At 42.3% G+C, this 25994-nt stretch overlaps 1 protein-coding gene across 2 annotated transcripts in view; it reads left to right on the top strand.

Annotated features, from left to right (window-relative positions):
- rsph10b (radial spoke head 10 homolog B) overlaps positions 1 to 25994 on the top strand; it is a 40910-nt gene that overhangs the window by 7929 nt on the left and 6987 nt on the right. The window contains exons 3-18 of one of the 2 annotated variants that reach the window (XM_068003767.1): positions 699 to 767; positions 1686 to 1859; positions 2664 to 2749; positions 4028 to 4148; positions 5327 to 5503; positions 7705 to 7846; positions 8636 to 8760; positions 10961 to 11150; positions 14153 to 14264; positions 15835 to 15914; positions 17010 to 17158; positions 19166 to 19273; positions 19618 to 19785; positions 21693 to 21773; positions 23281 to 23344; positions 24616 to 24756. In XM_068003767.1, coding sequence (XP_067859868.1) covers positions 699 to 767; positions 1686 to 1859; positions 2664 to 2749; positions 4028 to 4148; positions 5327 to 5503; positions 7705 to 7846; positions 8636 to 8760; positions 10961 to 11150; positions 14153 to 14264; positions 15835 to 15914; positions 17010 to 17158; positions 19166 to 19273; positions 19618 to 19785; positions 21693 to 21773; positions 23281 to 23344; positions 24616 to 24756 — 1987 coding nt within the window. The remainder of the gene's footprint in view (positions 1 to 698; positions 768 to 1685; positions 1860 to 2663; positions 2750 to 4027; positions 4149 to 5326; positions 5504 to 7704; positions 7847 to 8635; positions 8761 to 10960; positions 11151 to 14152; positions 14265 to 15834; positions 15915 to 17009; positions 17159 to 19165; positions 19274 to 19617; positions 19786 to 21692; positions 21774 to 23280; positions 23345 to 24615; positions 24757 to 25994) is intronic. The other variant, XM_068003769.1, reaches the window with a different exon arrangement.

The following is a 25994-nucleotide window of genomic DNA, read 5'->3' as shown; positions in this document are numbered from 1 at the left end:
AATGTCATTTCCACACCACCTGAGGAAGGGGGAAGCCTCCGAAAGCTTGTGGGATTAAAAATAAAATTGTTGGACTATAACTTGGTGTTGTAAAATTGTTTACAATACTTGAAATGCATCATGGGAAGCATTGCCTTGCTGTGGCCAGCTTTTGCCCTGTAACCGTGCTATAAAACATTGGCTCCTGAGGCCAAACTCGGTGGAAAGTTTTAGAATAACACTACCAGAGCACAGGCAACTGCAATGATCTGTTCCTTCTAAGCATTTACTGTGCAAAGAAGTAACTTGTTCCTGCAATGCAAAGTTGCAATGTTAAAAGCTGCACTTTTTTTTTAACACTGCATACAGTCCAAGTCCTTTGCAGATTTTGTTTGTGAATTAGAATTTGGAAGTGATCATTTTTAGAGTTTAGTACAGCTCTTACAGTGATGAAATAGAGAGAAGCACTTTTCAACTCCTGCATTTTGGTTGGATATTCTATATGGTACATTGTCACGTGAAACATAAATTACAACTGTATAGCAGTTTACAATTTGAATTAAGAAATGTAAAACATGAACGCTTCCGGTTCTGTGTTCTCATTAACATAGATTTGAAAATGGAAATGTGGAGCATTAGAGTTATGCACGAGTGTTAAAACTTTGTGGCATTTTCTAAAATAATGTTGTAAGGGTTGTTCCTTTAATGTTTTCCCACAGGGCATGTTTTCTGAAGGTCTTATGCACGGTAGAGGCACTTACACATGGGCGAACGGAATAAAGTATGAAGTAAGGAAACGCCAAGGCACATCAATGTTATCAGCCTTTTCAAACTGATCTGGAAACATGTCTGCTGCTCAGCAAATAGAGATATAATGAGATCAGCAAATTAGTGAATATGTTTGCATAGATAAGAAATAAAGTGCAACACTGTAATTGCTGCAAAATCATCTTCTCTGTAATATTGCATTGTTCTTAGTTTAGGGTTGGGCTTTGGGGGCGCCTGGTCATGATCAGACTTCTTTGGAGTAACCCAGGAGTCAGTTCATGGATCTTTGCTAAAGAAAGAAAGGCCTCGCATTTATCTTTCACGATCTCAGGACGTCTGAGCCAATGAATTATCTCTGAGTCAAAAGGTTGTGGGTTCAATTCCCACTCCAGAGATTTGAGCACAAAATCTAGCCTGACACTCCATTGCAGTACTGAAGAAGCGCTGCACCGTCAAAGCTGCCATTTTTCGGAAGAGATGTTAAACCGAGACCCTGTCTGCCCTCTCAGGTGGTTGTAAAAGATTCCATGGCACTATCCAAAGAAGAGCAGGGGAGTTCTCTCCGGTATCCTGGCCAATATTTATCCCTCAACCAACATACTTAAACAGATTATCTGGTTATTATCACATTGGTGTTTGTAGGACTTTGCTGTGCGCAAATTGGTGTTCCCTACATTACAACAGTGACTACACTTCAAAAATACTTCATTGGCTGTAAAGCGCTTTGGGATGTCCTGAGGTTGTGATAGGCGCTACATAAATGCAAGCCTTTCTTTCTTTAGACTCACATCGCAGATTATCTGTTTGAGACTAATTTATCACAAATAGTTAAGCATGTCTGGCCCAATATGGAACATCTTTAACAGTGCCCATTATTTTCTGAATACAACATAGTAAAGAGTTCATACCTTAAAAATAATGTTAATTTTGTTCTGCAGGGAGATTTTTCGATGAATACCTCTACAGGCCATGGCGCTTACACATGGACTGATGGCAGCACCTATGTTGGAGAGGTGCAAAATGGAATACGCCATGGACAGGGGATATTCACAAGTGCTGATCAATCCGTTTCTTACAGTGGACAGTGGCACCAAGCCAAGAGACATGGGAAGGTAAGAGCAAATCTCTCATCATTTGATTATCATTTTGCTTTAAGTATCGAGTTGAAGTCCATATTGCCACTCAGAAAACTTTAAGAGCCCTATTGCAGTCAAGAACTTTTAATGTTATAGAACTTAAGTTCAAAAAAATGATCATGATTAGGGGACGGAATGCCACAGTGGGTTAACACATTGCTTTCACCTCTGGAAATTGGGTTTGAATTTAGCCCACACAGATGGGATGAAAGTCTCCACAATTTGCTGGCTGTAGGAATCCTAGGTGAAATGGGTTTGGCACAGGCTCAGCCTAGTTGCTAGTGGCAGTTGTGCGCAGCTCTGAACTGCTCTTCATTCAGTATTAGTCGGCATTAAATTGGAATCCAACCCAGGGAAACCATGGGAGACTTTGTATGTGTATATGTACGTATTTAAGAAAGAGAGACAGGAATTTGAGTGTGCGTAATCATGAAAAAGAGAGAGAGACTTTATGATGTGTGTGTGAGAGGCAGGCAGACCAACCAGACCAGACGCGACAGAAATCTAACTAAGCCAAAATGTAAATTTTGATCAGTTATTTGTTTTTTCAAAGCCTGAAGTGAGGGCCTTAGAAACATAGAAACATTGAAAAATTTACAACACAGAAGGAGGCCATTCGGCCCATCATTTCTGTGCCGGGCCTTGTTAAATTGTATCAGAGAACCATTGGGTGCCCTTCAGTTAAGAGTATATTGAAGCAGAAGAGACCAGAATGGCATTTTGTGCTCCATTTGTGATCCACAGTTGTCCTTTACATATTGCTGCGATCTTGCTTTCTAGGGCACTATATATTACAACCAAGAAGGGAGCTCATGGTATCAAGGTGACTGGGTGAACAATGTCAGGGAAGGCTGGGGTATAAGACGGCAAGTATATTTCCAAGGAATTTCATTTTGTATGCGGCTACTGTTAATTCAAAGTAATTTTCTGTGCTAAAAAAATGAATTATCCAAGATTTTGAATTGAGCACTGTAAATCACACAGCGAAGTAGGAATTTAGCACTTAAATGATTTGAATTATCAGATAATCTGAATTAAAAAGATTAGAATGTATTTAATGCCAAAGTCTATACGATGCTTTTTTAAAGAATATATTAAGCAAATTTATACTGTCTTATGTAAAATAAATTGAAATCATATTTTTATTGTGAACTTGTCTGCTCATCATGATGAGAGATGGAGAGAGAGACACTTTCATTGCAAATGCAAACCGTATGTGAACATCTTGGGATGTTTTACTATGTTAAAGGCGCTACATAAATTCAAGCTGTGAACTGGATAAAAATGGTGAAGAGATGAAAGAGTGTAGCAACTCCACTGCACCACCTAGTTTTCTCTGTTGGTGAATTAATTGAAAAACATTACAGGCAAACTTCTGGCAGGACAATCAGACTCAATGGGTTTAACAACCATCTCTCTCCTCTTAAAGAATCTGTGGTATTTAATGGTTTTGTTTTGAGTGTAGGACGCAAGTTGTTCATGTATCCAGTTGACTGTGGCGGCTGGGAACTTCTGAGCCAGATTGCATGCCCACTATGTTACATTGTCACTGCCTGGTTTCATGTATTTCTGTTACCAGAAAATATTTTTACTAGCATGAAATTACAAAACAGCCATCAGCTCAAGTAGCATCCAGAAGCCTTATTGCAATGAACATGACACTTTCCCTTCCCCTCTTCCCCCACCCCATCCCAAGTTTTCTACCCTTTCTGATTCATGCAGATATCGGTACCCAGTCCAAGTGGCCATTATTCATGTGTGAATCTGGAGAGTGGGATATTTGACTCTGGAAGGCATCACAACTAACCCTGATCCTGTCCTCTCTTGACATCCATATGAACATTTTCCAACAGTTCATTCAATGGCAATCAGGAGCTGGTTGATTTTTTTTTTCCCCTTTTAATGCTGGAGCACAGAGGTCACTGTAGTGTTCCTACCACAGCCCCATCTGATTCAGCAGAGATCAGGAACCAAACCAGGGTGGGGTGGGGGGCAGGAGGAGGGAGGTTGTTTCTGGACAAGACACCTTTTTATTCAGGTGACTAGTAAAAGAAAACTTCTTTCCCCAAAGCTTTTGGGATGGCACTGAATGTTTCATAAAGGGCAGCATGCAAATATTCTATAATATGAACATGTCTCCCTAGGTATAGGACTGGGAATGTGTATGAAGGGCAATGGAAAAACTTTGCACGCCATGGGGAAGGTACCATGAGTTGGATTTCTACTAATGAAGAATACACAGGCCAATGGGAAAATGGCATACAGGTAGGATTCCAGTCCTATTAAACTTTCTTTTGGTTGGATGTGGTTACCTATATACACATTGTCAACATAAAAATTATCCTACCGTTTCCATAATTATAGTTTCACAATTTCCAAGTTCTGGATAAAAAGCGAGAACTTCTGGGATCGACAGTGTGCAAGTTCAGGGGTGAGGGGCTAGTGACATGGAGTATATCGCCCCGATTGTAACCCAGGATGCGTTTGGTGCAGGCAGGGGGGAGGGCTCGTCGGCGTGGGGCCCGGGCCATTATGACTCCCGGGACATCATGTAAATTTGTCTTAGCCATCTCCCACCTGAAGCCGGCGGGCAGGAGTAGGGATTGTGCTGGGAGCTGAACACCACCAGGAACCCAAGGGAACAGAACTTTTGTGACACGTGTAGTAATAGGGGAAGAGATTTGAGGATTTGGGGCTGCAGGATTGCCAGATCTAATGATCGATCGAGATCCAACCTGTATCTAATAAAATATACTGTACTTGCTACCAATGTTATGTGAGTATTATGGATTATTTAAGAATATTGATGACACTGAGAGAGACACTATAGAAATTATACTGAAATATGTGCACTATATAGGAACTGCACAGTTTTATTCAGAGATGCAAACTGTAAGCCATATAGTGTATATATAGCAAAGATGTTGTATGGCTATTCATTAATTCAATGCTAAGTATCATATAGTACAGTGGGTTTTTCATATGTCGATTGGAAGGTGCTGGTTACTGATTTATATCTATGCTATTTAAATCAGTTGAGACCATACAATGTAGGCACTGCATGTGTTGCATATTGTGCAATAGACACCAAACTCTTTCCACAGACTAGCTCAGAGTAAATTAGATTATAGGGTTAGAGTGAAAGACAGTTTTATATGTGTATGTCTTTTTGTGTACTTGTCTGTAAATCTGTGTTTGTCAGTGTGATGGTGTGCGTATGTGTACACGCAATTAATGGGCATACGTTGTCATATCTAACAGGCATACATTGCCAGCAGCTAGCAGCAATGAACTAACAGTACCAGTAACTAACAGTACCACGGTGTCAGCAATTAAGAGGTATGCATTGCCAGTAACTAACCGTAATGCATTGGAAATTAGATTTTATATTCCATAAGTGAGCTGATTTGAAGCTTTTCCAGTGCACATTTTTTTTGTTGCAGCATGGGTTTGGCACCCACACCTGGCTTCTGAAGCGGGTGCCGGGTAGTCAGTATCCACTGAGGAACGAATATGTAGGACAGTTTGTGATGGGCGCCCGTCAAGGGCAAGGCAAGTTCTACTATGCTAGCGGAGCAGTGTACGATGGAGAGTGGGTGTCAAACAAGAAGCATGGTTTGGTAAGGTTCCTCCAACAACCACTGGCTCTTTTATTTCTGCAGTCTCTTTCACAGCACAAACATTATTAGCCTTTCAAAAGCAGCAGCAAAATTTATGTACCAGCTTAAAAATATTTAGAATTTTTCTTTTGTTTCCCCCAAGTCCTGTAAATAAAGATATCTGTTCCCATTTTGCGGGTATCATTTTAGAGAAAGGATTTTGGATGGAAAATCTATTTACTTCTTAAAAACATTTTAGAAGGCCTTTAGTTCCTGAATAGATTAAGGGGCTGAAATGCTTCTTTCAACGAAAAACAGGATACTCCCTTGTTTATTCCGAAATTCGAGACCTGGTAACAAAATTGTGGGAATGTTTGAAACGGCTGGTTTCTGAGAATGGGATTTCGTTAACTGTTTATTAATTATGGACTATGGCCTAATTGGGCCAGATTTTGCTGTGAGCGAACGGCGCTCGCTGTTTGTTAAACTTGCACTTGCCCACAGACTTTCCATGAACTTTTCCATGGCAACTTCCTCTAAATTAGAGAGCCAAGAAGCACAGCGCCCTCTACTGGGCATCTGGGACCTGTGTGTACAGGGCAAGCAACTGTGTATCTCCTTAACCAATCAGATTGAAGCATCGTTAATAAGCCGCACAGAGACTGAACCAGGAAGTGTAAATTAGAATAGTGAATTCAATGTCAAATCAGGTACAGAAAGCGAAATAAGAAAAGTTGAATTAAGAGACAAAGAAAAAAAATGTATTTACATTTTTTTTTAAATAAGAACATAATAGGAGCAGGAGTAGGCCATACGGCCCCTCGAGCCTGCTCCGCCATTCAATCAGATCCAGGCTGATCTTTGACCTCAACTCCATTACCGCCCGATCCCCATATCCCTTAATTCCCCTTGAGACCAAAAATCTATCGATCTCAGCCTTGAACATACTCAACGACTGAGCATCCGCAGCCCTCTGGGGTAGAGAATTCTAAATATTCACAACCTTCTGAGTGAAGAAATTCCTCCACATCTCAGTCCTAAATGTCCGACCCCTTATCCTGAGACCATGTCCCCTAGTTCTAGACTCTCCAGCCAGGGGATACATCCTCTCAGCATCTACCCTGTCAAGCCCTCTTAGAATCTTATATGTTTCAATGAGATCATCTCTCATTCTTCTGAACTCCAGAGAGTATAGGCCCATTCTACACAATCTCTCCTCATAGAACAACCCTTTCAGCCCAGGAATCAATCTAGTGAACTTTCATTGCACCGCCTCTAAGGCAAGTATATCCTTCCTTAAAATCTGAAGGAATGAGACTCCACACTTGTTAAAGTTAATTTTCAGTGCCAGAGAGGTTGTTTGGCAGTCACTTAGACTTATCATGCTGTTAAAAGGGTACTTACATCAGAATGGACAAGCCCTAACTTTTTCTGGCGAGATTAGTCCATATCTACGACATCAGTGCAGGAACTTCACGCTGTTCAATAGGGAACCAGTCAGCGAGATGCCGTTTTCATGGAGCTTACTGAGGAGGATCGCATCTCGAACAGCAACTTCTGGATTTCTGCGATTAACTGCACATATGCGCTCGCCGGAAGTTGCTGTCCGATTTGCACAGAAATATCAGTGAGCGCTATTAGCCTCACCGTTATTTTCACAGCAAAATCCGGCCCATTATGATTTTCTTGAAATGTCGGCCCAGATGATGTCCTCAAGCATAAAAGCAAAATACAGCGGATGCTGGAAATCTGAAATAAAAACAGAACCTGCTGGAAATACTCAGCAGGTCAGGCAGCATCTGTGGTGAGAGAAACAGAGTTAATGTTTCAGGTTGATGGACTGAAAGAACATTTTCTGATGTCCTCAAGTCCCTGGATTGGGACTTGATCCCACGACTTTCTCACTCAGAGGGGAGTGTGCTACCACTGAGCCAAACAGCTACTTAACTCAATTTTTTTTAAAAAGACTCCCTATCTAGATAACAATTCTGCTCTCTTGAAAACTATACAAATCTACTACGATAAAATTTACACTTAAATTGCTGTCTTTCTTGCGTGAACTGAAAATTTTACATAAGACAGTAATTCTGGAAAAATGCACTGTTGTTGTCTCTGGACTGGTGTGTGTTGCTTGGTGATTGATGTACAGTTTACCAACATGTATTTTCAGTCTGATTAAGTCTGAATAATTAAATTCGATCACTTATCTTTCATAATGTTAGGGGACATTCGTGTTTAAGAATGGTCGTATTTTTGAGGGAGAGTTTTTTGAAGATCGTATGGCAGAGTTTCCTGATTTTTCAGTTGATGGAATGAACACACCGGACCTCAGTACTATACGCACCCGATCGCCATTTGAAACCGGTAAGAGTTTTGGCGTAGATATCATACCGCAACTAGTGGAAAGGCTTCGTTTTCAAACCACTTTATAACCATAATCCCTACCCTCTTTCCCCCCGCCAAACTGTTAGTACTTTAAAAGTCCAACGAGTGCTTTAAAAACGATGCTACGGGCCTGAATTTGCTGCAAACTTGTGCCATAATAATGGCTTTTGTGTTATTATGGTGGTGAAATTATGGCGTGAGTGATTTATGCCATTGCATGTGCCACGCCTGAGAAACCAGCTTAGAAGTAGCTGAGTCCTGCAGCAGCTGGGGGGGTGGGGGAGGAGGAGAGAGAGAGGGAGAGGTGGGTGGAGAGAGAGAGAGAGAGAGGTGTGTCAGGAATCAAAGCAGGCAAGGCCAGTAACAGTGGGGGAAAGTGTCGAACTCAAAGAAGCAACGGACGAATAAAAAAAACTCAGAGAAAACTTACTTGCAGGTTGAAAAATGTTTGGAGGACCAGTCACATAGGAGAAATCATCCATTGGTAGCTATATATAATGTGTGGAATTGTGCTGTAGCTTAACCTAGCTTCAGGAGGGCTGAAAGGTAGGTATAGTTATATAGATACCTTATAGCTGAAGATGAAGTCTCCGGTGTGACACACAGGGATAATGGAAATAGTGTGATGTGACCCTGCTGTAAGCACAGGAAGTCCCCGCTGAACATCAAACTTTACAATATACTATATATACATGGATATATAACAATAATAGATGGTTTAGAAATCAGTAAAAAGGAATAAATGTTTAATATTACTTTCGATGATAGGTAATGTCAAAGCAAGTGGTTCAAAGGGTGTCATTAAATCAGTTCTGGAACATAACGTGGCACTCAATATTTCTTCACTTTTGGAGAAGATCCCAAAGGAAGACAGACAAAACGAGCTTCTGCAGGTATAGAGAAACTCCATAAGATTACAGAATGCAGCACCTAAACCGCTAACAGCCTGAAATGACGTTTTATTGATTTAATATAAATATTGGCGTCACAATTCCTGTGGATATCGTGAACCTGCCCGATCGCAGATACACAGTTCCCTGATACTTCAAGGCCTGGCCTGCCCACCTGCGGCCTGACTTGAACAACGCATGCAAGTCACCACATGCACAGATACTTTGTTCCCTTCTTTTGGCTGGCCACCTTTTCTCCATGGGTGAAGAGAGTGACATGCCAGCAGAATACTTCCAGTCCCCATTTCAGACTCTAGCACCCCCAAGTCCTTGGACTGGTCTCACCATCATCTTAGGCCACCAGTCTTCCTCTCCATAGTCTTGGGCCACCAGTCTCCCCTCTCCAGTCTTGGGCCACCAGTCTCCCTCTCCATAGTCTTGGGCCACCAGTCTCCCTCTCCATAGTCTTGGGCCACCAGTCTCCCTCTCCATAGTCTTGGGCCACCAGTCTCCCTCTCCATAGTCTTGGGCCACCAGTCTCCCTCTCCATAGTCTTGGGCCACCAGTCTCCCTCTCCATAGTCTTGGGCCACCAGTCTCCCTCTCCATAGTCTTGGGCCACCAGTCTCCCTCTCCATAGTCTTGGGCCACCAGTCTCCCTCTCCATAGTCTTGGGCCACCAGTCTCCCTCTCCATAGTCTTGGGCCACCAGTCTCCCCTCTCCAGTCTTGGGCCACCAGTCTCCCCTCTCCAGTCTTGGGCCACCAGTCTCCCTCTCCATAGTCTTGGGCCACCAGTCTCCCTCTCCATAGTCTTGGGCCACCAGTCTCCCTCTCCATAGTCTTGGGCCACCAGTCTCCCTCTCCATAGTCTTGGGCCACCAGTCTCCCTCTCCATAGTCTTGGGCCACCAGTCTCCCTCTCCATAGTCTTGGGCCACCAGTCTCCCTCTCCATAGTCTTGGGCCACCAGTCTCCCTCTCCATAGTCTTGGGCCACCAGTCTCCCTCTCCATAGTCTTGGGCCACCAGTCTCCCCTCTCCAGTCTTGGGCCACCAGTCTCCCCTCTCCAGTCTTGGGCCACCAGTCTCCCTCTCCATAGTCTTGGGCCACCAGTCTCCCTCTCCATAGTCTTGGGCCACCAGTCTCCCTCTCCATAGTCTTGGGCCACCAGTCTCCCTCTCCATAGTCTTGGGCCACCAGTCTCCCTCTCCATAGTCTTGGGCCACCAGTCTCCCTCTCCATAGTCTTGGGCCACCAGTCTCCCTCTCCATAGTCTTGGGCCACCAGTCTCCCTCTCCATAGTCTTGGGCCACCAGTCTCCCTCTCCATAGTCTTGGGCCACCAGTCTCCCTCTCCATAGTCTTGGGCCACCAGTCTCCCTCTCCATAGTCTTGGGCCACCAGTCTCACTCCCTGCAGCCATTTTGTTGCTTTCCCACCTAACCCAAGTGCCTGCAGCCTCTCCACTGTCAATCCCTGGCCTTCTCTTCCCTCATGGCCGCAGCACCAGACTTTCCTGCTCTTCTGGACTCTCCACCTCTCATCGGCTCCGCGGACCTGGTTGGAGACCCATCTCTGCTGCACTGTCACAGGCCTACCTCTGTTTATTTCTCCAGTCTTGGGACTGTGGCTGCTGTGCTGTCTCCTCCTTCTCTCCTGGCAGTTTACATTTACAATTTTAGAATCATTTACTATTGGGCATTTATATAACAATGTATGATATTGGAATCATAGCAACTTATTGGGTATTTAGAAAATAATCTTAATACTTATTGGGTGTTTATATACACAACTTACTGGGGTCATTCAGATACTGGAGATAGATATATGAATTATTAATTTGTTGGATGCTTTATAATCATTCACAGCATTGGAGTTATTTATCTATTTGGTATCTATACAAGTAAAAAGATTTTGCCCGTCCTGTACTACATATCTGCTTGATCTGTGCGAATCATGTGGCTATTAATGAATTATGACTCATTCAGTTACCAAGGAACAATTCCTGGGTTTCTGGCCTAACTCCCACTTTGCAGCCAACTATCACTCCTCTCTCCTCCTCGCTCCAGGCCTCATCCATGCACTCGCTCCTAGTTCCAATGCTCCCCCTCACCTCACCACGATCTCCACTCAAATGTATTTGATAAAGTTACTTCATTAAAATTCATTGATGTGTGACTTTAGATTTTGTTTTTTTTGTGCAGTTAGAGTACGCTACTCTCCGATATCTCACAGAACTGAAGAAAATGTACAGTTTCTATAGTTGTCTGGGACATCAGCAATCACTGGATAATACCTTCTTACTGAGCAAACTCCAGTTCTGGCGTTTTCTGAAAGACTGTAAATTTCACCATCATGGCCTGAGTTTGACTAACATGGATAGGTTGCTTCATGGTAATTAAATCTCCTTCACAGCACAAACCAAAGTTCTTTTACTCAATTTTTCTGGATGATAACATTGATGTGATGTAGCCATAAAATAGACTTTCCAGTCTGCCAATTACTCTTTAAGAAAGATTGCATTGCGAGATAGACTTGAATGAAAAGATCATTCCATGTTCAAAATTATGAACAGTTTTGATAGAGTAAATAAGGAGAAACTGTTTCCACTGGCAGGAGGGTCGATAACCAGAGGACACACATTTAAGGTAATTCGCAAAAGAACCAGAGGAGAGGTGAGGAGATTTTTTTTTTTACGCAGCGAGTTGTTATGATCTGGAATACGCGGCCTGAAAGGGTGGTGGAAGCAGAGTCAACAGTAACTTTCAAAAGGGAATTGGATATATACTTAAAAAGGAAACACTTGCAGGGCTGTGGAGAAAGAGCAGGGGATCGGGAGTAATTGGATAGCTCCTTTAAAGAGCTGGCATTGGCACAATGGGCCGAATGGCCTCCTTTTGTGCTGTATGATTCTATGACTGATACTTAAGCTTAAAGTAATGGACAATCAAGGTAACCAATTACGCTTTGAGAGGTTGCTGGCTAGATAGCTTTGAATGAAAATACTGGGAAATGGATAAGAAATTGGCTGGGGATAGGAAGGAACAGGTGCTTGTTAGGGGAATGATGTCCGGGTGGAAAGGGACTTATTAAGTTGAGTGCAAGTCAGAGGATGCCATACTAAAACTATATAGGCTATGATTAGACTGCACCTTGAATACTGGGTCCCGTTTTGGTCACGGAGACACATTCAGGAACTGCAGATGGTGCAGACAAGAGATGCAAGGCTGATCCTTAGCATTAAACGACTGAAGTATGTGGAAAGAATTGAAAATGTGAACTTTTCCGCGTTGAAATGAGATGACTAAGAAATATGAGATAGTGAACAGGATAGAAAAGGAAATGCACTTCAAATTAAACCATGGCTGTAGGACAGAGGGGTACAGCTCAAAATAGCAAAAGGGAAATTTAGAACTGATGTGAAAAATCAATAGAGGCAAAAACCCTGTGGAAACAGTTGGCTTCTGTGATGAGGGAACTGTGGGTTATTTCTGGATGGTTGAGTTAGGATGGGCTTCCTCATTCTTTTCAATCTCGTGTGATAGTTTTCTTTTGTGACACTGAGCTGCTGATGTAGTTACTGTTTTAAATATACAAGAAACAGTTGCATTTGTGTAACACCTTTTCACATATAATAAATTACTTTGAAGTGCAGACTATTACATGGACAAATGTGGTAGCCATTTTACACAATGCAAGACCTCACCATCAGCAATGAGATGAATGGCCAGTTAATCTATTTTGGTGGCGTTGGTTGAGCGAGGAATGTAGGCCAGGACACTGGGAGAACTCCCTACTCTTCAAAATAATGGCAACTAAACCAGGCAGACAAAGCCTCAGTTCAATATTTCATCTGAAAGATGGAACTTCTGACAATGCAGCGCTTCCTCAGTTCTATACTGGAGTGTTAGCCTAGATTATATGGTCAAGTCCTTCTGACTTCTGAATCAAGAATGAGCACTACCAAATGAAGGAACTGCTATCTAGCATTGTCATTTGGTAGCAGAGGAAAAAAATATAGCAATTGACTGGGACCCCCAAAAAACTCTGGCCCATTCATCCCTCCTCCCCCTCCCCGCCCTAAATTGCCGGCCGGCTCAGCGTGGAGACTGGCCAATTCCCTGTCCGCTCAGCACTGGCGAGCTGTGGGGGAGGAAGTCCTTGGTGCTTGCAGCTCGCCAGTGACGTTAATGAAGCCCGGGTCTCAAAATGGCCCGGGCCTCACGCTAGCGCCAACAGCCGCTCTGCCGACTTCACGCCCAGTTTGGGTGCTACTTGAAAATCGCCATCCATGTATCTAGTGTGCATCCATCACACTTCAGATGCCACTCTTTAAATTGTCACATGTTGTTACAAATGCAAAACAGTCTTTAAACAAAGTATTGAAAATGCAGTCATTTTCTGTTCTTTTTTCCGAATATAGGGAGGGGCCAAGGATTTACAAGTAGCTGCCAATCTATAGAGAAACAATTGTCCTCTAATTTACCTCAGGATGTGACTAACAGGAATTGCCCTCTAATTGACCTCAGAACTTGCCTATTTACAGCACTTAGACTTTGTTGCCTTAAAGGGACAGGCTGGATAACACACGGCACTGCCTTAAAGGCAGAGTAATATATTGTGTGTTATACAATGTAATGCTGCTGTCCTTATCAAACAGCATATCATCCAGCTATCCTTGACCAATGCCACTGAAAATCCACTAGTATTTATTTTCTAATACAAAACAAGTTGCTGAATTTCCTGCTCACCCAGCTGAGAAATGTCAGTGCTGGTAAATGGGACACTTTACCACATTTAGCACTTAGTGAGGGTATCAAGCACGCTCAGTTCAGGTATAATAAGGTATAAGTACACAGTAAATCTCCCTGTACTGCACAACGATGCTATGCTTGAACCCGAACTTCAGAAAAGCACTCCCTTCTGCACCAATGTGGAGTTTCCTCTTGTCTAAACCAGGCCTCTTTCAAAGAGATTATCACTTTAGGATCCCTTCATCAACAGGATCCCTTACAGCTAGGAAAGAGAGAGACCAGACTGTCCTCCCATGGGATGGAACCCAGGTCCCAAAGGTGAAATGACAGTGTGGAAGGTGCCCTATGTAATTGTGCCACCCAGTCTCACCCAACAGCTCAGTTTAAGATAAAGGCATTGATAAAATGTAAATATCTATTAGTGTGTGTAAACTGTCAGGACTAGAATTCAATTCTTGCTAATTTACAAAGGATAAATCCCATTCTAACATTTTATTTTACTCTTTGAGAATCAAGATTGCTGTATTTATAAGGTATAAATCCATGAACCATACGCTGTCATAAATTCAAAGTAATTTGAAAGTGTTGAGCATTTATCCAGTAAAGCTAGATGTTAAGCCACTAATTTTCTGATTGTTGCAGAAAAATTTACTTCAGTGGAGGTTACTCACTCTCCGTTTGATACATTGCTGCTGGGGAAGTTCCTGAGTTACATCATTATCCTGGGATACCACATTTACCACAAGGAGCACGAGTAAGGGACCAACATTTAGTTGCTGCCCCATTCAGGGAAATTGCTGCAAATTACCCAGCAATGTTCCTTCCATCTATTTACATTGATTATTAATGTATTAACTGTATCTTAGTGTTTATTGTACCATTTGGTTTTGAACCACACCAATTGTGGATCTCAGTTGTGCTATAAAAATGTAATATTTTTAAAAGTGTCATTGGCTCATTGCTTAAGTATACATTGTCTGATTGTGACAATGTTGGCTGTTGAAAACTGTTGCTCTTTGAAGCTTAATTCAATGTAACTATTCCCCTATTTCCAACTAAACATTAGTATCTCCTGCTAGCCAGCACCCTTCCTTTAGGTGGTGCTTTTTGAGCATTCTGAGGTTGCCGATGGGTTAATTAAACATTTTGGGTTTAGTTGTTTAAGAACCTCTTGAATCGAGTAGGAGAATAGATATGTAGAGTGGACTCCCACCAAAAATAAGCTAATTCTTTGTATGTTCTTTGAAAAGGACCCAGACAATATTTGGGTGTGTACGGGTGCGAGGGTTCTAGGAATAAGTATTACTGTAGCTGTTCAGGCAGCCCACGGAATACTGTGGTCCCAGCCTGGTTGGGACCATGGTGATGCAATGTGTGGATGGTAACTGGTCAGGGGTGAATAATGTTAGGTTGGTATCGAGTGTTGTGCTTGAAAGTCTTTGTGGTGGGATGATAGGAAGACTTATTACCACTTAGAAATGTTACCTGTAGTTATTTGCTTTCCTCAGTGGATTAAATAAATTAGGGAGAGGTTGACAGTACACTGGAAGTTGAGAGCTTGATGCCCAGAAAGGAGTCAAGCTATTCCGTTCAGTTACAAGCATCCCGTGGGGCCTATTTACAGTGTATGTTTGTTTGGCAACTGTACTCATGTGGGCCAACATAATTTTGAACCTTGTGAATGTCTTATCAGCTGAATGTAATTATGAGAAATACCAGCTTTTAATTCCCATTGTTCTGGGATGTCTGCAAAGAAATGTGGAGCTATATTTTGGCTGTATTCTGAGAAGAAGTCCTGCAGTCTGAGGCTATTGGGAACTAATCAGAGGGCTGTGTGGTAATCCATAGCCTCATAAGTAGTAGTGACCATGCTTCAAGGGTCAATTTTATGTTGAGGGTTAGTGCAGAAGAAGCATCTTTGTTGTTTTGATATCTTGAGGAGAACACTCAAGGATGTAACTGCTGTAAATATACTGCTTGTACTGAGCAGTGTTCATTGACCTGTTTAATGCTAAATCAATTTGTCTGTTCGTTTATAGCTCAAGCCGTGGTCAGACAGAGTGCACATTCTTTCACCTTACACAGTGTAGTAACAAGGGTTCTCTGTTCAACCCCTGGATCTTGCTACATTTACGTCCTAGGTAGTGGGCAGGAGCAGGCAACCGTGGTTCGTAAGGGATGCAAGGTCTGAAAATGTCAATGAGCTGCATCCAAGGAAAATATCTAGCGTCAAAACCCCAAAACAAAACACTACTCCTTGTCTACTATAAATTTCTCGAACTGAACCAATACCCTTTGTCATAATGATGATATTCTCATTTCAGAGGCCAGGGTCTAATTCTTGTTGGTTGTTTCTCCAAGCTAATGACCAACAACCTGATTCCTTATGCCTGCAATGTTAAAGGTATGTACAATTTGCATATGCAAATTAATAAAGTAGCTACTGATGGTACACAATGACCTGCTGTACTTATACCTTACTTAATCCAAAAACATAGAATGTGGGATTGACAGCGGTGAGGATACATCCTGAAGACCTGTAGGAATGATTCGTATTCTGTAAGTGTGCTGACCTTGTCATTTGTGAATTATGGACAGTGTCACAAACGGGTTATAAATCATACCTGAGCATCATTTTGTCAATGGTTCTTCCTCTGCCCTGAACACTAAAATATGACCCTGTCATTGTAACCCTGCCTCCATACATACTGAATTACACCGTTCTTTTATATGTGAAGGTCAGATGCACCTTGTTCAGAGGAGAACAGTTATTCTCTGACTTGCCAATTTCTATATTGCAAATAACATCAGCAAACTCACTGCAGCCCAGACAGCCTGCAGCTGATATCATATATGTTCTGGACACACTCATTGTAGATGTAGCATGTGAAAGTTGTTCCATGGACACTCTGATGGCATTCGTCCAGTGAAAATACAACTTCATATTTCACTAATAAAAGTTTCACTTGTAGTATTAAAAAAAACCTTGTAATGAAATTGCCCCTCAGCACTTCTGCTTGGTGAAGCTTCTTGTGCATTTATTCACAATAGGCAATTACATTGAGCAGGACAGATATTCTACCAGTGTTGCTTGTCCACATAATTTGTTTCTCAGACCTAGACTAATCTGTAACTAGAAACATATCATCTTCACTGGTCTGCTCCTTTGAGAAAACTATTCCTGAAAATTGTTTTGGTGAGGAGGAAGTGGTGAAGTATGTAACATTTTTCAGTATTGTGCTAGTCAGCGAAGTACAGAGTTTAGACGTAGTTTTAGAGGTATTTTGCTTTTTTAATAAAATATAAACTTTACTAGCTTATCAATAGTTGATTAAATTGTTATTGTTTTGGTATCCCAATAAAGCAGTTAGATGGAAAGGGGATGCATAGTGATAAACAAAATTTAAAAGGAGAAATTGGGAGATTATAAAATAAATGTAACCAACACTGCTATTTTCCCTTTGTTCTCTGATTCCTGATGGGTTCCCTTTTGATGCAGGGAGTTTGTTTCAAGGACGTCAAAGTACTACAGTCATACTTGGCTATGTAAATAAATGCTGGGAGGTGTACAGAGTCTACTGTGTACAAAACCGTAGGCCACCCAACACCCATATCATGACAATGAGGCACTTCATATGGATGCTGAAGGTACACTCTTAGTCTGGTCTGTGCAACAGTAATATGATATATCATAATAAAATATTATATTAAGGAATATCATTAGTCACTGACTGATGTTGTTACAAGTTTAGGGTCTTGTCTTGGGTACAGTGGTACTAGTCACTCTCTTAAGTGGGCTGAGCATCTTATGTTTAGGGGTGTGTTCCGTCCTCCCCAATATCTAATTCTACGATAACCCCAGGTGGTTAATGATCGTACTCTCTTGTGATCTGAACCAGATATGTGTGTCATTTGCATGTCTGTTTCTTCAATCCTTTCAAAGGCGCTCCAAGAAAACACTTTGTAGGATGATAAGAATCATTAAACTGTTGTATTTCACAACAAGTGAACATTCAGAGCAACAGTTATGATCAGACTCATTTAGTTCAATCAGTAGAACTTGTCTTTGTGTAATAATACAAAATAATAAATACACCACGCTTCCCACATTAATAGGTTGTCTTAAACAAAATAACTCCCAACTAACCTCCGGCATTCTCCTTCTAAGTCTGGCCAAACCTTGCCCGTACAATTTTCTGTTTTAGAAACCTGACTGGCTTCACAGCCATTGTTGGCTAACTCCCTATGTCTCCTTCTCTATTTGTTGTCATCCTGTGTTCCTGGCCAGAAGCAACCAGAGATTTCCCAACACAATGGGTGTGAAGTGTTTATTGACTGCTGTGACAGGCTAACAATTTGCTTATTATTTACAGTCTATGGGGGAACAACACCAAAGCTTAGCTCATTAGCATTTTAAGCACCTATTGTCTCCGTGCTTTTTTTAATTTATGCGAACATCCTTTGCTTTAAAAATCCAACATTTGAAAGTAACTATTTTTCCCAAATTCTTTCTGTGGAAAATGGTCAAAAAATCCCAAAATGTGACTATTAATAACACAGTTTAACAATGTTGGTGACTATTTTAAAGTACACCCGTGGAAGTGTATGGAGCAACATAGTATCACAGTATGTTACAGCACAGAAGGAGACCATTTGGCCCATCGTGCCTGTGCTGGCTCTTTGAAAGAATTACCTAATAAGCGAGATCACTTCATTTGCAACTTTATTATTTTTGTTGATAAAATTGCAGCTTTACTTTTTTAAAATGGGTTAAAGCACCATTTGGAATCTTCTGGAAATAAGTGATATAATGAGATGATTTTTCACTAGTTGTCTTACCTCTAAAAAAGATTTATTTCATTAAGCACATCCTTAGGCCCTTAATGTGATCTTCTCAGACAATTGTATACATGGTGCAAGATTACATAACTGTCTGTATGATGGTAACCTAATAACCCCTCCCTGTGGATGCACCTGTCAGACCTAAGTGGATTACCCTCAACCTTGCTTAGAGGAGGAAAGATAATTGCTCACAGGATACACTACTGTAACAATAGGAACTGAAGAAGGGAATTTTGGTGGGAGAGGGGGGTGAAAAACATGCTGAATTACTTAGGTAGTGGCCAAATAAGTGAAGCCTTATCTAGGTTCAAGGGCCTTCAAAACCAGTAGGCGGAGACAAGTAGCTGTTGTATCGGAAAATAATTAGGTTCAATTATTTGACATTGGAATTCCATGGGACGCAGCATTAATTACCCCCAGAATAATGGAAACCTGGGAACTAGGTGGTGCAATTTTCTCCCATCTCTCCTGAAAGTGTTGACACCTTATGGGTGCTAATGGAACCCCTAGCACCTTGCCCAAGCAACTGTTATTCATGTGTGAGCTGAGACAGTGAACATTGGCATACAATTCGACAGCCAAACCTAATCCTAGGCTAACCTAATGTATTTTATAAGAGGGTTTGCTGGATAATTAACGAGAGCAGGTACCCTGATCATTTATCCCATCCCTTTGGGAGGGGAAGTTTCAGGGTAAATAAAATGTGATATTTTATAATTAGAATTTACTAAATTATATATAATCTTGCTTTTTACACATATTTATGTAAGAAAGTGCATTTGTCTCATACTTCATTTTATTCTGTAATTGCAGGATCTAAATTTATTGAGTAAGAATTTAACAACAACTCGTCTAGTAGAGATCTTGTCCGAGGATAATCCTGCAGTGTCTGATGGGACCTACTGTAACATGGACATAGAGGTACAATAGTCCTTAATTAAAACAGTTTGGGGTTTGAAACCATAACCTTCTGACTGAGACAAGAGTGCTACCAACTAACACTTGGAAGAGGTTCTGCAGTATAATGTAAAGCATATTTTACTGTGCATAAATTGACTGCTGTGTTTGACTACATTACAACAGTAATTACATTGACAGTATTTGGTTGTGAAGCACTTTGGAATGTCCTGCGGTTGCTTTTCTTTATTTTCAAATCAGTGTGAAACATTCAAAAGCGAACTTACTTCTAACAAACAAGTGTTTGCAAACATGATCAAAGTGTTTTATTGTACGATGATGTGAGCAGCCAACTTTTTTTTGTTCAGATGGTTTTCTTGGAGTTTTTGGAAGCACTTCTTGCGTGTGCAGCTGTATATGTGACTAAAAAAATGATCGCGACTTCAGAAGCATCCTCTGTAACCATGAGTGCCGTGAATGTAATAGAACAATCAAGTATTGTGTCTTTGCAGCAAATCCAAGCACCTTCAGAGCAGGTAATGAAATGGCTTTGATTTCTTCATTTTTTAAATACAAACTGCTCTGCTTAACAGCAAACTAAATAAAAACCAGTTCCAGTAAAGATAAATTTGCTCTCTATAGGTTACACCTCACCTCTCATTAAATTCTGTGGAGTTTAATTCATAGAATACCTATGCCGACTCTTTGAAAGAGCTATCCAAATAGTCCCACTTCCCTGCCCTTTTCCCATAGCCCTGCAAATTTTTCCTCCAAGTATTTATCCAATTCCCTTTTTGTCCCTTTTGAAAGTTATTATTGAATCTGCTTCCACCACCCTTTAGACAGTGCATTCCAGATCATAACAACTCGCATAAAGTTTCTCCTCAATTGCTGTTGATTCCAGACTTTTACTTACAAACCATTTTTTTTCAGTGCCTCTGTGCTCCATTGATCTAAAATGTTTTGACGCCTTATTAATCGTTCATTATGATCTGTTAATAACCTAATGTCTGCTAATCTAGTGTCAGCCGTGGCTCAGTGGTAGTCTTGGAATCAGAAGGTTGTGGGTTCAAGCCCCACTCCAGAGACTTGAGCACATAATCCAGACTGACACTCCAGTGCAGTACTGAGGGAGACAATAAACCGAGGCCCAGTCTGCCCTCTCGGGTGAATGTGAAAGATCCGATGGCAATATATCGAAGAAGAACAGGGGAGTTCTCCCCGGTGTCCTGGCCAATATTTATCCCTCAACCAACATCACAAAAAAAACACATGATCTGGTCATTATCACATTGCTGTTTGTGGGATCTTGCAGTGCGCAAATTGGCTGCCTCATTTCGTACATTACAACAGTGACTACATTTCAAAATGCACTTCATTGGCTGTAAAGCGCTTTGGGACGTCCTGAAGTCGTGAAAGGCGCTATAGAAATGCAAGTTCATTCTTTTTTTCTTTGTAATGTTTTATTTTTGCTCTCTACTCACTTGAAATTGGTGATTCGTGCTGAGGTACGGTTCCATGGGCACGAATTGCACTCTGAAAACACATTTTGGCGAAAGTTTTGACCATTTGAGGTCTCGTGTTGCAACTTAGAAACGCTATATCCACTAATGCTCATTTATCTTTAGGGCCCAACACTGCAGAAAGCTGAGGTTCCAGCACAGTTACATTTTTTTATAGCAGTAGCACCATCTGCTATAGGGCGATAGGACTAACCGAGTTAGTTTGAGAGATTGATGCACTGAACCCTCGTGACAGGACTGCTCAAGGATGGAACGCGGAGTTGTGGAAAACAACACAAAGCAAAGCCCCAAAAAGCGACCGTTGCAAAAGATATTGAATGGATATTTCCAATATGATAAAATTAGCAAGATAAGCTTTAGAAATTGTGAAGGATGGAGGTCCAAGGTGCTTGGGATGGTGTGGTTGGATGTGGCAATTTGTCATACAGTGAATTTCAATCTCAACTGTCCTATGACGCTGGAAGACAGAGCTCTGGCATTTCTCTAGAGAGAATATCTGAGGGTATGTCAAACACTTTTAATGCCCAGCTCAGAGGGAATGTCTGATAGCAAGCTGCCTACCATCCTGTCATTCGGGAATTGCACATGATCCCGAAAGTCCTTTTTTTTTAAAAAAAAAGAGGGAAAAATATAAAATCAAAGGCATATTTTAAGCTTTATCTGTCCTAATGTCTAATTCCTGTATACGACTGATTCCAAAAAGGTTCACTGGTGGAGACCAAAGCTTCGTTTCTGTATGACCCGATCATCTCAGTAAACTATAGCGATTAGCAATTTGCTCCCTGGCACTAAATGCAAGAATTCTGACAAAATTCTTTTACCAGCTATACCACATGCCATAGATTTTCAATACGTACTAACTTATTTTAGTTAAAGAATGTTGAATAAAACTTTTCAATTTTTTTTAAATCAATGAACAGAACATAGTCCTAGAATCATCTCCTGTAGATCATTATGAACATAGCACAAAATCCAGCACGAGGAAACGTGGGGAATCTTCTGTAAGTACTTCAAGGAAATCAGAGATTTCCATTTCTGAAATGATGATGACAGATCTCATTTATTTACAAGCAGAATTGATGATATTTTATATTTAATTTTCTTTGCCAATCTCTATCCTCTGGAGGCATTAATTCCTTGCCAGGGTACAATTCTGCAGGTGTGGACAGCCCTCAAAGTGGTGGCTCACCAAAGTTGGCCTTTCATAGCCTGATGCCCGATCCTGACATCCATCCATTGCTCTTTCCAGTTGGGGGGGGGTCACAGGATAGGGATCAGGAGAAGGAACTCTGGCTGATAACTAATGTGAACTAGTTTTGGATATCAACATACAACCACAACAACTTGGATTTATAGAGTACCTTTAAATTACAAAAAGAAAATCCCAAAGTATTTCATGGAGGGATAAGGGAAAAAAAATGGACACTGAGCCAAAGAAGGAGATTATTGGAAAGGTGACCTTGGTCAAAGAGTTGAGTTTTAAAGGGGGTCTAAAAGAAGGAGAGGTGGAGGGGTTTATGGAGGAAATTTCAGAGTGTGGAGCCTGGGCAGCTGAAGGCATGGCTGCCAATGGTGGGGCAAAGAGAGGAGGAGAAAATGCAGGAGGCCAGAGTCACTGGATTGGAGAGTTTGGATGGGGGGAGGGAGGGGGGGTGTTGGTTGTAGGGCTGGAGGAAGTTACAGAATGGGGAGGGGCAAGACCACAAAGGGATTTAAACATAAGATAAGAATTTTAAATTGGAGATGTTGGGGGATCAGGAGCCAATGTAGGTCAGCAAGTACATGGGTGATGGATGAGCAGGACTTGGTGCAGGATAGGATCCAGGCAGCAGAGTTTTGGATGAGCTGAAATTTATGGGGGTTGGAAGATGGGAGGGCTGGCCAGGAGAGCATTGGAATCAATAGTCGAGCCTTGAGGTGACAAAGGCATGGATGAGGGTTTCAGCAGCAATGGTTGAGGCAGGAGTGGAGGCAAATGAGGTTACGGAGGTGGAAGTAGATGGTCTTTGTGATAGAGAGGATATGGGATCGGAAACAGGATGCCAAATAGGATGCCAGTGTGGCAATCAGTCTGGTTCAGCCTGAGACAATGGCTGGGAAGGAGAGGATGGAATTGATGGCAAGAGTATGGAGTTGTGGCAGGGGCTGAAGTCTTGCCAACATTTGGCTGGAGGAAATTGTGGCTCATCCAAGACTAGATGCTGTCTGACAACACAGATGTAGTGGAGGGGATCAAGAGATGGTGGAGAGGTAGAACTGGGTGTCGTCAGCACATGTGTGGAAGTTGATCCCTTGTCTCCCTCCGGATGACGTTGTCAAGGGGCAGCATGTAGAAGAAGAAGGGGCCAAGGATAGAAATGTCAATGGGAGAGATATATAACGGACGGCTGAATCGATATTGTCCATTTTACACTATCACCTAAAGTTACAATTACCCCCACTGTCTTCAGGAAATGAGGACTGCAAATTGTGCCAAGGGGCAAAAATTAACTTTTACATTTGTTTTAGCATAAGAAATCAAAAGCACATCCACCATCAGCTGAGAAGCCTTTGAAACCATCTACTCACCTGGGTAAGTCCAACACATGAATGCATGTTGCAATTACAGTACGGTATATACATTTATTCCTGTAACCATCATTTTATAAAAATAGAGAATGTTTGTCTGTATGGCTCAGTTCAGTACATTTACCAACCACATTACGGGGGGTAGCCCGAGCACTGGCTGGCTTCTCTGCTGGTTCAATCAGTGAAACCAACGAGCAACTGAGCCTTGGAGACCCGAAGGTCCCAGGTTTACTCCTCAGCCTTGTGCTGACTCAGCTGCAGTGACTGTAGGAGGCCTCACAATTGTCCAAATTGCGCCTGAGCTAAGGAGGGAAAAAATCTGCCAAAGTTCCTATCCCATTGCTATCCAGTGGGGGAGATTGGCGGGGAGAGAAATTGGAGGGAACCCCCTGCCCCCCCCCCCCCCCCCACCCCAGCACATTGTGGCCTATGGTGAACAATCTGGGATGGATCCTTGGATCTGACAAATAGGAAACAAACCTATTTATACGTGATCCAGAGGCGGCTATTTCAGCATGTTGTGAGAGCTAAATCAACCTTGGTTTCAGCTTAGTGCAGCGCAGAGTTGCACAGGTCGAAACAGGAGTGCAGCTACAGGCCCGAGATTGTCAAACAGGACAGTGCAGCACCCAAAAGACTTTGTTTAGTCTCAGCAGGTGAGCCATATGCTACAGTTTTTATATTTCCATCGAACGGACCTCGTGTACCAGCCCAAACGTCTTGGTGGCCTGAAGCTGTTTGGGGTCTTCACGTGCCATAGTTGCGGAGCAGGCTCGAGGGGCCAGATGGCCTACTCCTGCTCCTATTTCTTATGTTCTTAAACCACTTGGGCTTCCAGCTGCAGTCCCGGCCAGCCTTGGGGTTGGGAAAGCAGCAGCCAGAAGGCCTCGGGGCCTGAAATTGTGCCGGGACGCTGGAAGAAAGATTGGTCACTCACCTCGCCAGTTCTCTTGTGTGGTCTGAGGGGACGGTGGGAGCGAGGGCCACTGCCAGCTTCTTGGGGCGCCCCTCAAATTGGGCGCCCCATTCACATGAGTAAAGGAAATTGAGGTAGAAAGGTTGGAACTCCTGTCCCACCTCATTACCATATCAAGGTTGCCCCTCGGGAGAAATGCTGGAAATCCTGGGGTAACGTAAAAGGGACAGAGACCTAGAATCATGCATTCTTCCCCCGCTTGTCCCCTCACGTCTGCGCCTGGAAATTGGTGCAAGTTTATAGGTGTTGCACCAGTACTTCTATAGGTCCTAACAACTGTCTGTTACTGATTTGTGCAGATCAGAGTAAATCTAATGCAGTGTTTGTGAAGAACACTCAGAAAGACGAGGAACAAAGCCAGGAAATAGCACAACCTCTGCCTGCAGTGGAACCCACGATGGAGCAGTCCCAACCCCATTTGAGTGAAACAGATGAACACAGTGAGGCTGGTTTTATTTGGATGGTTGTGCTTTTTTTTTAAAAAGAGTGTCCACTGACACCAATGTGTGTCCGCCAATGAGGTAGGGGCGGGACTTATGGTAGGACTCACAGCAAACACTGTATTTTGCAGCAAACCAAGCCTATTTACTCAACAGAGTCTATTTAAACAGCAAACAGTCTACAGACACTATTTAAAGAGTCTCTACGAACTACAGCAAACAGAACTCATGACTGAAACTACAGCAGTGTTTCCCGATAAAAGCAGGGTGGTTTTTTTTTTTCCCCAGCATATTGCAGTGAGTGGAGGATAGTTACATAATACAAATTATGTGTGTAAAATCAATCCCAGTCACTAACAGCAGTGCGGCCTCCAGGCGTGATTGACTGGGGAATTACCCAATCTTCTCCATTCTGGCCTGGAATAGTGGTGTCACTATATACTCAGCTGTTTTTTTTTTGTATTTGCTGCGCACAGCTTTCCACAGTGGAGAACTGCCCCCACTGGGATAGGATTTCGGCCCTAACTTCCAATAGCAATTGAAAGGAGAAAGATACGAAATACACCCTCAAAACCAAATGGCCCAAAAACTTACTGCTCGAGGAGTCTGTCAGCCACTGCACAGCTGGTGAGGAGCCCAGGCACGAAAGTCTCCTTTCATCTGTGGCTTGTTAAGCAACACAAATTAAAACAATGTTGCCTAATTCCCTAAAATCTAGCACACAATTCAGTGGACAGATCCATAGAAAGTGTCCCACTCGTGGGGAGGCAGTAAGAGTGGTTTGCTCCGAGTGTTATATTTATGCTTCAAGCCACTATCCCAAATACAGGGAAAGGATCAATAAGAGGGTCCCATTGCACTGTGGGCTATGTTTTCCTCTATTTGATAATTTTAGCCAAAGTGTAAAGGTGAGCACAAAGTCCTGCTGCCCCTCTTTACTTTTTCTCTAAAGTTGCCAAGGAAAGGTTAACCTAGCCCTGTGTGTCTCCTGGCAGCTTTCACGAGTGATGTGTTGATTTGTACAGCTAATATTGATTACTTGAGAGAAACATAGGAACAGGAGTAGGCCATTCAGCCCCTCGAGCCTGTTCTGCCATTCAACTCGACCATGGCTGATCTGTATCTTCACTCCATTTATCTGCCTTTGTTCCGTATATCTCAGTCTTGAAAGCTCCAACTGACCCCCAGCACCCATGGCCTTTTGGGGGAGAGTGTTCCAGATTTCCACTACCTTTTCA

Source organism: Heptranchias perlo, chromosome 22 (assembly GCF_035084215.1).
Source record: "Heptranchias perlo isolate sHepPer1 chromosome 22, sHepPer1.hap1, whole genome shotgun sequence".
Classification (NCBI taxonomy): Eukaryota; Metazoa; Chordata; class Chondrichthyes; order Hexanchiformes; family Hexanchidae; genus Heptranchias; species Heptranchias perlo.
This window is presented reverse-complemented; position numbering and strand designations above follow the sequence as displayed.